The sequence below is a fragment of the Chrysoperla carnea genome, chromosome 1 (assembly GCF_905475395.1).
Source record: "Chrysoperla carnea chromosome 1, inChrCarn1.1, whole genome shotgun sequence".
NCBI lineage: Eukaryota > Metazoa > Arthropoda > Insecta > Neuroptera > Chrysopidae > Chrysoperla > Chrysoperla carnea.
Window position 1 is genome coordinate 40,412,224 of NC_058337.1, and position 12,541 is coordinate 40,424,764.

A 12,541-nucleotide genomic window follows, 5' to 3' on the forward strand; every position below is an offset into this window, starting at 1 on the left:
TTTACATTTTGAAAATCTTCACCTATGATCATTTTATTACTGTCGTGACAGACATTAAGTAAATTTGTATGGGAGATATTAGTACCAAGAATCATATTTAACATTTGTGTGTTTTTAGAAGCATTATTTTAAATATAAAAAATAATAAAAATGGGGTTTAACCTCCGTTTCTCGGACATATACGCCTATAACAGAGTACCCTATAACAGTGTAATCCATCATTATTTGTTAATTTTTTTTGTATTTAAGATAGATGTGAGTCAAGCGTGGATAATGTGATCACTTCTACCGCCTCATTAATTATAACTGTTCACACTGCCGCTGCTTAGATTCAAACCCGCTGCCTAGATTCAAACCCGCTGCCTAAGTCTAAGTAGACAAACGGTTAAAATTTATCGCATTATTCTGCTCGGCTACTTTGGCACTTTCTATATTAAATAATAAAGTGGACATAATCTCGGCTAATAGCATAGAAACTTTTAATCATTCTAACACACAATGTATTTTTTTTTAACTCAATGAATAAATAGTTATCGATCAAATGTGATTCAGGATACAAAACCACGTATGCGATTAAAACTAAAAAATCTAAAATTTTTAATACAGGTATTCTCTGATCTGAGCACCCAGTAACAGCTTTGACTGATGTTTTTGTTGAATAGGAGTGGACGAGAGTTTTTTTCGCTTGTACTAAAATGTGGCCAACTCAATCGCGCATTAGTCAACGTAAAATAACAATGAATAATGAACGCAAAATTTGTTTTACTTTGAAACGCAATAAAAACTAATTTCTACTTCACTGGAAAAGGAATGAATGAATGTAATCAGTCCTATCTGTGGTGTTTGCCTTCTAGCAAGTAATTTTTGCATCTCATAGACAGCAATATAACTGTTGAACTACAGAAACAGAGACATTCAAGGTAAATTGTATCCGGGATACTACACTCTACCTTTATATACGTAGATACGTAATCTTTATTATTATTATTATTGTTATTTTATTTTATTTAGCAGTAATGTTGTGGTTAACTTATTACAGTAGAACCTCGATAACTTAAACCTCGGTAACATAAAAACCTCTGTTACTTCAAAAAATACTATGTTCCCTTCCCATCAGAGCCCAAAACCTCTATAACTTAAAATACGCAACCTCTATAACTTAAATAAATAATCTCTGTATAGGCCCTCAGTAACTACATAGAAACATGTACATACCTCTATATTAACTAGGGTACATAGAAACATGTACATACCTCTATATTAACCTTTACCTAACATAGACCCTTGATAACTTAAAACCTCTATAACTTAAAATATTTTGTGTTTCCCTTGGACTTTAACTTATCGAGGTTCTACTGTATTTTAAAGCTTATTTAATTTATAATCATAATTTCATATTGCATATATGTGATGTGATAGATAATAAATATTAAAGGTAAAATTAATAAAGCGGGGGCTTTATATATCACATAAGTATATGAACAAATTTTTTACTGTTAGAAAAATACGAAGGACACGAAATTTTTTATTAAACTAAAAACTTTAAAAACCGTTTTTGTTGAGTTTTAAAGTTAAACATTAAGCAATATTTTTTATGTTGATTAATTTATCGGTATATTATTATGACAGTATATTGGATACGATATATACAATCGTGAATAACAATCAAATGCAGTGAATTTACAAATATTAGTCTCGTAGCTCAAGAAGCTTTGTGGAATTGTTTTTATGGATGAATAATTCTACTAATTTAATAAATGAAACGTTTAAGCTTTCTATTAAAATTTCAGTTTAATGGATTTTAAAACTGTTAATTTTTGGGAATAAAACAAAGTTTATTACATAAATTTTTTAATTTAGGATAATCTTCTTTTAGAGAATTTAAGGATAATCTTCTTTTAGGAGAAATAAAAAGAAACGATTGATTTGATTTTGCGTATTCGGGAAATTAGCTCTTTCACTGCCATCTTGGAAAATGACTTTTTTACGTTTTGATCCATACCTTGAGTTCTAGTTATTCAAATAGAAAAAAAGTTATTCGTGTTCAATGTCAAACACTTTCCATGAGTTTTTTTTAGTAACGGTTTTTAGCAAATAGTTTTTTAATAGTCCACCGCAAATGTTGGTCAATAAAAGTTTTTTGAAAAGAGCTGAATTACACGTAATTTAATGTATCTATAACTTCAATTTGTATATTTGTCGCCGGCCAATCCAAATCCAAAGTCGTGTACACTCACGGAATGACCCAAACGTTTGTGACCCTAGATTAATTTATTCATTCATTCGATAGAGGGTGGTTTAGAGACTTTTAATCAGATTTTGTGTATTCGAGAAATTATTCCTTTCACTGCACCTCCATTAAAGATAAAATGTAGACAAGTCTAACGACATCAAAATCATTAAATTTGAATGAATAGAACGCAAGATATAGGACAAAACGTAAAAAGAGTCTAATTCCAAGATGACGGTGAAAAAGTTAATTTCTCGAAATCGAAAAATCAGATTTATAGTCTCCAAACAACTCCCTCTTGAATGATTGAATAAAAAAATCAAGTGTCATTGTAAAACTTTTGAATCATCTACGACTTACGTAAGTGCACTGTTCGATTTTCGCTAGTCCACTAGACTAATAGTCATATATTTAAAAGCTCTAATTATACCATTTCTTTTGATACCTAACACGGTATCTAAGATTAAAAAGTTATTAAATTACATAACCAGCGGACGATGAAGACGCTTTCAGCGATATCTCATTTGTCGAATTATCATAAGTATAGAAGTATAAAAGTTAGGAAGGAACACACCTTTGAAACTATTTTGGGGCTATAATTTCTTGATAAAGTATAACAATATATTTATTTTAGAAAAATGCTAATGACGCCCTATCATTTCATACCTAAGACGGTATTATTAAATCAAAATTTGTTTTTAGTTCATGAATTTATTTCCCCCTAGGACGCGCCATATTAAATTTCATGTGACGTCACATAGCCCATAAATTAAGGACGATCATGAAGCTTTTAAAAATATCTCCTTTATCAAATTATGATAAGCAGTGTAGAAGTTAGAAGGGAATAGATGAACATGCATACAAACCAGTCAAACACAGACCACTCGCTGTCGTCGGGTTAAAAATACATAACACAATAAAATTTACCCGTTTTCTTTTGAATAAAAGTTCTATTTAACAAGTGAAAACAAACAATTGGCTGAGTTAATTGTTGAAATACCATGCATAAATAGTTTTGATTACTCTATCACATTGCACATACATATACAATTTATATAATACATACTATACAATTTACGCCTAATTTGCGCCCTCACGGATAAACAGTGATGTTAAAAAAAATGTTTCAAACAAAAGTTGTTTAATTTTTGATAAGGAACATTTTTTACATTTAAATTGTTCTATATCTATCTCTATCTATGTTCTATCTCTAACGGTTGACAAGATGGGTCCTACGGACCCATAGGTCGGAAATGGACTAATTAGGTGATTTTATGAACACCTATACCAAAATTTTGTGGGTAGCATCAATATTTTTAAGCGTTACAAACTTGGGACTAAACTTAGCATACCTTGCATATTACATATATGCATGGTATAAAATTCATCACCGCCCTAGTTACAATACTGTTAAATAAAACACCAAAGTCTTTACAATTGATTATATCAAGATGTCGATGGTAAAAATGTTTTTAAAAATGAATAAGTATAAAACTTAACAGGACGCCGTGTTTTTTATTTCTAAGGTCATTTCTAATAAGTTTGTGTATTAATATTACAATTTTTTAAGTATTCATTTATAAAAGTGGAATCCAAATTTTATAATTTTGATTTTGCTACTTTTGATACAATATTCTCCTTCACTTAAAATACAATACCAACCAGTATTATTTCACATTTGTATTTTAGTTATCAGCCTCTAGGTATTTTATTTACATGTTTATACGTGCAGATATGTATTTTCTACCTCTAAAAAGCTACTTAATAAAATCTAAAACATAGAGAATCATATTTATATATACCAACCCAAACACAATTTTCTATATTCTGCTCATGTTTTCATCAAAGATCTCATTAACGATTATAATATTTTAAATTATCAATTTTCAAGTGAAATAGAAATTTAATGAAATTCTTGGTTTTAAAAGGTTGGTAGTACAAGAAATAGTAATAATAATAATAATAAGTATATAAAGTAGTTGACATCGTCATCATCAACATCGTCGTCATCAAACAAAGACATACATACCACTTCCTTTTCTTGCTTTTACGATATTTCAATAATAATGAAAACATTACAGTGTATAGGTTCAGGTCGTTTAGAGTAAAGTCGGTTATTATAGACAATTAGTCAACCAATCGTTTGATAATCAAAAAAAAAAAAAACGTGATAATTTCTTGCGATAGAGATGAAAGATCATCATTTTGACGTATTATTGTTTGTGAAATATGAATAATTTCTATCTTTCCTCGAAAAAATTTTACCCACAAGCAAATTTTTATACATTCAGACATCAATATATACAATTCCACTCCCATTAACTAATGGGTAAAAATAACATTTTGTATTCACGAGTGTTTAAACTGAAATATACGCTCCAAAATTATCGTTAAAGTTTTTGTGGCAACTTTCTTCATATTATTACTACGTATAAAGAAGTAAAAATACTAGATTATTTTTCCAATAAAACACTGGAGCTTTGAGATAAAAGCTCCTTTGTATAGCGGCAAAATTGGCTGTCAGATTTGGAAATGAATGTAATTAATGTAGTGCATGCGCATTCTCATAAAAAAAGGCCGCTCAAAATAATGATTTGGCAACTTATTCAAAGCCAAAAACAAAACTTAAAAAATGAAGGTTTCGGCATCTAGTTTAAGACCCTTTACGTTAATTAACGCTATGTATACATAAATAAACGATTTTTTGCCAATATCTGGGAAACCATTAACTTTATGAAAAAAAGTTTCAAGCAAAAATTGTCGAATTGTAAGTTATTTTGAACGGCCTAAAATGATAATATGCAAACAATTTATTCTAAAGAAACCCAGAAAACTATCCAACAAAATGAGGGTTCTTAGGAGTTTTTCTTGTCTTAGCGTGAAGTTAAGGGTTTGAATCCCGACATTTGTGGGATTTTGTTAATTGTAATTATTCAGTCATTTAATTAAAACGTAGACCAAACCTCATTATCATTATTATTAACTAGCTGACCCGGCAAACTTCGTACCGCCTAACAGTCGATTATTATTATTTTTTTAATACTTAGTCTTTCCCGGAACCCCTTTACTAACACTTAAATTTTATGGTACTAAAGTTCAAATTGACTTTTTCAGGCAATTTTTAAAATTTTTCTCTCCGGAAGAGCCATTCTCGTACTTCAAGAAATATTATAAAAACGAATTAGCGAAATCGGTTCTGCCGCTCTCGAGATTTGCGCTTAGTAACACATTCATCAATTTATTTTTATATTATTGAATAACGTCTTTATTATGGTTAACACATTTAAGTACAGAGAATAAGCAGTAATCATCTTACGATATCAATGACTGTGGTTCCACACAGTAAAAGCAAAAATAGATCTTCTGAAAATGTTATGGAATTGTTATCATAGGTCTTGGCGATCTTGAAAAGAGATATTGCGGATCAAACTAATTGAAATGTTAAATTCATTTAAAAAGTAAAAATTGCCATTCAGACAACGCTTTTCGATAGCTACGAGCACCCATATCTAATCATGCTATGGTCCAAAATACTCGGTTAATGATGTCGCTAGTACTTTCTGCCAATTCTACCCTACATTCGTGCCGTATATAATAATATATAGTACAATCTATAAGACATGTTATGATTTAATTTTATTTCGTTAATAACATTACATGGAAAAACTTGAGTGTATTTAAATTGTATTTAGGTATACTTTGTAATTAAATTTGATACTATTAATAATAAATAAACTTATATGACGCACGACACACAACAATAATAATTTTGTTCTTTTAATATCATTTTAATTGATGTTAATCAACAAAGTGTTTTCTGTATTGTTAAAACAACCCGACGTTAGTTGTCTTTATAGTCACAACACAAAGTTAGTTTTTATTTGGGACAAATAGGTAAAATTCAATTTAGTGTGTTATCATTGTGTCTATGTCCTTAAATCGAATTATTGCTGTACTTTTTTGTCAATTGATAAAAATGAACATCGGAGTTACCTTTGGAAAATGAAAACATTTAAGGAGAAAGATAGTGAACGAAATGGTAAATAAATGAGGAAACTACTTTATGTCGAGTGTTTGAAGGGCAATAAACCATTTCCCCTTATTTCCTCGTGCATCTTGTGGTGACTGTAAATGTAAGCTGGACTTATTTAAACCGCCAGCAGAGCGGGTTCGGCCGTCAATTGTTTATTAGTCTTTAGGCGCGTGATGAAAGATTTGTCGCCCGTTATGCGCAAGCGTCAAATATTTTATATAGAAAATAAATATGCTTATTGATACGTTATGTATCATTATAACATAAATAAATTTAAAAAAAAACATACCTACATCGACGTTATCGGTATATATATGAAACTTATTATTAAAATTAATTAATATATAATTATTATACGAAAATATGCGAAGATACTACTTTTTTCGTAGCGAGTTTACGCTCGAAAAAAGGACCACAATTTGTAAAGGGCTTTTAAAAAATATCTTCTTAATACTTTAGATTGATTGAAAAAATATGAAAGATTCGAAAATAGATAAAATATATGATAGAAAAAGTTTCAACCACATATACCATTTGAAAAATAAAAGCTGTTTATGTTTTTAATCGAGCATGAGCAAAATACTCATAGCCCGGTTGCTGACGGGTTAAGTTCAACCAAAAGTTTTTGAATTTAGGACAAAGGTCTTCTTATGTAAAATAGCTTCATTTGTTTGGTCAAGTTAATAGATTCCAACTCCAATGGCTCAGCTCATTAATTTGTATCTGGTGTATCACCATGTACGAGGCAAAGCGAGGTTTTGTTATCACCTCGCAGCGCCTCTCTGTTTTAAATATGACCCTCGCCTAGCCTAAGCCTTGTTACAATGTTCACTATCGCCAACTCTTCTCGACCTCGGCCGAAGTAGAGTGTTGACTAGTTTCGTCTCGGTCGAGATAAAATTTTGACTAATTTTGCATGAATGTACACAATATGATAAAAAACATGAATGTACACAAAATGGAGGAAAGGGTCAATTCGCCTCGCCTCGACAATTCAATAGCTAGACAATTCAATAGTTTTTTCAAATTCCCAAAGATTCTTGAACCTTCAACTATGGCGGATTGAGTTGTGTATTGCCAAATGCGGAAGTAATGTTCAGCACCTTATATAATTATACTGTCCTTTTCCTTCTACAGTCACACTTTTATTAAAATTAACCAAATTTTTTCTAAACTCTCTAGTAATTTACTGCGGCTTAAGTTCACGATATTTCAAGAATCTATTAAAATTAGGAAAAAGTAAATATATTAAATAAATTTTGTGTGCCATTAATCATAGAATTCAAAAACAAAGCACCATTTTTTATGTGTCAATAAAAATATGTTCTACAATCAAAGAGTACTATATGTATACACTTACCGTTTCACGTTGTTCGTTAGATTTTTTTAAAACTCCTTCTAGCCAAGCCCATTGTTGTCTACCTTCTTCTTCATATTGTGAATCTGTCGATGCCAACATTTCATACTGTAATGTATTAATACCACTCACTACCGAACTATAACCGTTATTACTAAAACCACCCCCATTACTATATGTTGGCTCTTTTGCAACCCATAAATTTGTATTTAAAATAATTATTCGTAATTTACGTTCCTTTTGTTCTATTGTGTAGTATCCACCTGTAACATAAAAGAAGAAACAAAATTAAAATGTTTGAATTGTATTAGAAGTTTTATAGCTACAAAGTGTACGAATATTTCGTGAAACTGTAAGCAACAAGCCAAAAATCTGTGTGCATACAGATTTATTAGTTATTTAAAAGTATCGGCAAAGTTTTTTAGAACTATGTTCCTCATCGCGCATTTGACAGAGTTCCTTACTAGAGTGAGTTAGGCATAATAGACAAAAATATGTCCGACTCCGACCGATACTTTTAAATTATTTAAATTAAAAAAGAAAAAAATATTGGCTTGAATGAGTTTTGACTTGACGACAATAGCGAATAGCATAATTTAAAGCAAAAATTACCGAGCCTACTGAGCGGCTACGACACCTATTTTTATAATATTTGCCTTTATCACTGAAATGGATTCTCTATTAGAGTATGGTAAGAATAGTCTCCGTGAGAATTGAAACATTCAAAATATTTATATAAAAAAAAAATATTCTCAAAGAATATTCGCCTGTCTATAAAAAAGAATATTCTCCATCAAAGTTGGAACTTTTCGAATTGGTTAAATGGTTATAAGTGGCACATATTACATTAAAACTTACAATTAACACTCAATTATGAGTGTTTTTATTCCAACAAAACGGGTCTAGCCCTTGTTAAAAAAATAAACAAAAAACAACAACTTATAAGCATGCAGTTAAATTGAGTCTAAGTATTGTGTACAGTAACTCTTGTCACAAACAGTACCCGAATATATGGGCATGTTTTCTGAATTCAACTGTAATGGACATAATACCTTATAAACTCATCAATGAGGTATTTCAGACCAGTGGCTATTTATACACGTCCGTTTCTATTGTATTTAGGCCGATGACTTACCACAGTTTTTTGAAATTTTCTTTAATTTATGTTTTCGCAGCAATTAATAGTTAAACAGCAATATTTTTCAATAATTTTTTCCCCACGCCCCTAGCTTGAAGAGAGTTCAGAGTGTTGATAAATATGCAAATAAAAAAACGATACCAATTATGGTCGTTTTAACCAATGTTTTGGTCAGTGTTTTTATAGTAATTCCTACAAATGTACACAATGCTTTTTGTCTATAAAATAAAATAGCAACGATTTATTGTGCCTGGTATATTTATTAAACTCTTAAAGTTTTGTATGATGGAAATTGCCATTTTTATCAAGATATCTGAAAGGCGAGATGCCATATATATGTCTCCTAAAGTACTTTTAAGAGTTTTAACTCATAAATTTTGATAAAACACTCTTCCTATAAAATCTAAGTTTATAAACATCATGTAACCTTCGTGTATACAATATCTATGGCGAATTGAATGTTACGGGTAAAGTAGTTAACATTTTAAAGTTAATAGTAGGTAGATGATGTCTCAACGATTTCAAATTTTTGCATGTTGAGTAGGTCTTCATATTTTTTTTTTATAATAGCATAAAAAACATAATTCGAAGATAATGATTGGATAATTAACGAGAAATATATATAAAAGTGATCGTTTTGAAAATGGCTAAAGATATAGAAATTATTCACTCAATATTTTTATTAGGGAAAAAATTTTACAACAACTTTCGTTTGAAAATTTGTTTTATAAAATCAATTAGTTTCATATATTTATTGACATTTGGCCGTTTTCCCTAATTTTCGAGAAAATGGCAGAATATATCAAAATTTTTGATTCTAAATGTTGGACAAAAATTTCCGAAAATTCTTGTTTGCTTACAAATAGGAAACCATTTAAAAAACAGCGAAAGATACTATTACTTTAAAATTTATTTTATTTATTATGCTCATCGCAGTTCTGAACATCTACACAGTGATCTCGAGAACTCTTGATCATAATCACTGGGAGGGTTTATATATATATATATATATATATATATATATATATATATATATATATATATATATATATATATATATATATTATATTTAATAATTTGAAACAGGTGTATTATTTAGTTTCCTTAAATTTTTCGCCAAGCTTATCGTTACTGATGAATGTCTCGACTTTTCTTAAATTCTTCGCATATAGTCAATCACTGGTTAAAAGGAATTCAATACACTCTTGATTATATGTTTTGTTAGCAGCAAGACTTCTGACCAAAAAATTAAATTTTTTTTTATTTATAAATTTTTTGTGTGGAGATAAAATCAGTTCTTATCAAAAATATTTAGAATGAAAGTTTTGTCCTATATTTGGGAGTAGAGTAATTGATCTCAGAGATACATTAAAATTTAGAATGTATCTGTTTAAGGGACACACAGATCCAGCTGAGAAATGAAAATTTTTGAAAATCAAAAATAAATTAACAATTTGATTTGCAATCGAAAGGCTTAAGATAAATTCACATCTACTTTAAGAAGAGAAAAATACGCCTATGCGGTAATAAACTTTTACATTACGTACCTGCATTCGTTTACATTCATTTGAAAATATAATATTAAAATAAGCTGTATGCGTAACATGATGTAACAGGATTTATGTTTTATAATTACTCTCCACTTAAACAAATAATCATAGAAATTTAAATCAAATATAACAAACCCACCAAGAGCCAGGCTTAAAATAAAGCAGTTAGAATATTAAATATTGATATCTGCGTTTTGCAATTTTGTGTAGAGTATGTTTATACGAGTAATATATATGCTTCTCTTAGTGAAAGTCCAGTGTACGACTCAACTTTTTTAGATCTGATTATTTGTATGGAAATATTTTGTGAATGGGCTGCCATATTTATATATTTTTCTAATATTTCTAATGTATAGTATTTTTTTTTATATTTCTAAACAATTATTATATTATCCATGACCTCAATATTGATATGGTGGAAAGATAGCGAATAAGAAATACAATTGGTGGAACCCCATAGCGCCCTGCATAGACCTTACCTACTCCAGACGTTATGAGTTCTTTTCCTGTTCAGATGTACCTATGTATACATTATTTGTTTCAGTTATTGTTGTCAAGAATTGGGCAATGCTTCATTAGTTACCTGTTATCATTTGTGTTATATGGACAAAACTGATCCTTGTTCATAGTTCTTTGTCAAATTTAAGTAATTAAATTCTTTAATGAATTCGTTCTAATTGCTTGAAACCGGTGTATACAATAGAATCTATAATAAATATAATTGATAATTATACCAGAAACAAATCAAATAGATATTCATCCAAACCTGTGTAGCTAAAGCTGTATTCAGACAATACAGCTCACAGAAAAGTTAATCTAAATTTGAATATTTCAAACTAAAGGTATTTCATACATGAATGTAAAAAAAATATTTTTTTAAACTAAAAACATATTAGTTTTTCACTTCACCCAACAATGTCAAGAATGAAAGCTGAGCTCACATTACTGAGTATACACTTACTTGTATATCCCAGGAGGTCAGTTTTCTTTCCTAGTGTAATATGTATGTGTGTGTGTGTGTGTGATATTATCCTATTGTTCTACATATGCATATGTATATTACATCTTACAACAGTAGTAGCATCTTATACCTTACGTAGCAGCTATTTTATAAAATAGATATTATCATATACACTATATGTTGTGATAGTTTGGCTGGAGAGATTTAGAAGTATAACCCCCGAATAGCAACATCATAATATCAAACAAAAGATGTGGAGAAATACAAAGGTTTTTTTTTTTATATTAGTGAATTTCCACTTCAACGAAAATGAGCTATTTTAAACTTTTCAGTGTAGTGTGATAATATTACAATGGGTCCGAAAATCCAAATTTAAATTTTCAACATATTTGTGTATCCGTTGTTATCTGTGTTCGTTCGTACGTACACCTTTTTTTGTCTAAGATTACTCGTGAATGAGAAGTGATAACAACCATAGAATTTCGACACTCGTTGGACTATAACACGAAGATGTGCTGAAAAGACTTACACAAATAGCGCGTAGTAATTGGGACGTTGGAAAAAAAGAGAAAGCTATATAAAATCAACCAAACTATTAGTTATGGCCAGATAATCTGTCAAACTAATATTGAAGGAAATAATTTCGATTTTATGACTTGCATTAAAACATAAAGCTTTAAACATAAGAACCACGTGTTTAGCCTCTCAACTACACAGCTGAATTATAATAATATACCTTTGTTGCTTAAAACATTGTTGGGTTATTTTCATCAGTTATGAAAAGACAAATTCTGAGAAGAAGTGAATTATTAGGGTGATATTCACAAGAACGACTAGTTTTCAAATGTTCATTAATCCATCGTACATTAACTGACCTGGAAATTGGCCGTTGTAGAAATTTACTGTCTGATCGGAAGGCCAAATTGTAGTCATTGCACAAACACAATAAAATTTTCTAAGAAAAATATTTTTGCTATTAAAAATATTATGTTCGTTCTCGGTAGCGTATTCATAGAGGGTTAAATGAAACTGAAACATGATTGACCATCATTTAGTGCCTTCTTTTCTCGCTTCTTCCTTGAAGAGGATTATTATTAACTTTTGATAATATTAGTATCAAAACAAATATATTTTTCATTTTTTATTGCCTATATGGGAAATATAGTGAAAAAATGTAATTTTTTTGAATTGATTTGATCAGTTCTGCTATGAAAATGGCGTATTTAATGAATTTTATGATAAAACGTTTTAACTAATCTCAAGGAGAAATTC

At 29.6% G+C, this 12,541-nt stretch overlaps 1 protein-coding gene across 1 annotated transcript in view; it reads right to left on the reverse strand.

The window, feature by feature from the left end:
• Window positions 1-12,541, reverse strand: part of LOC123304978 (acid sphingomyelinase-like phosphodiesterase 3b) — a 984,284-nt gene that overhangs the window by 241,944 nt on the left and 729,799 nt on the right. The window contains exon 5 of the mRNA XM_044886559.1: window positions 7,624-7,883. Coding sequence (XP_044742494.1) covers window positions 7,624-7,883 — 260 coding nt within the window. The remainder of the gene's footprint in view (window positions 1-7,623; window positions 7,884-12,541) is intronic.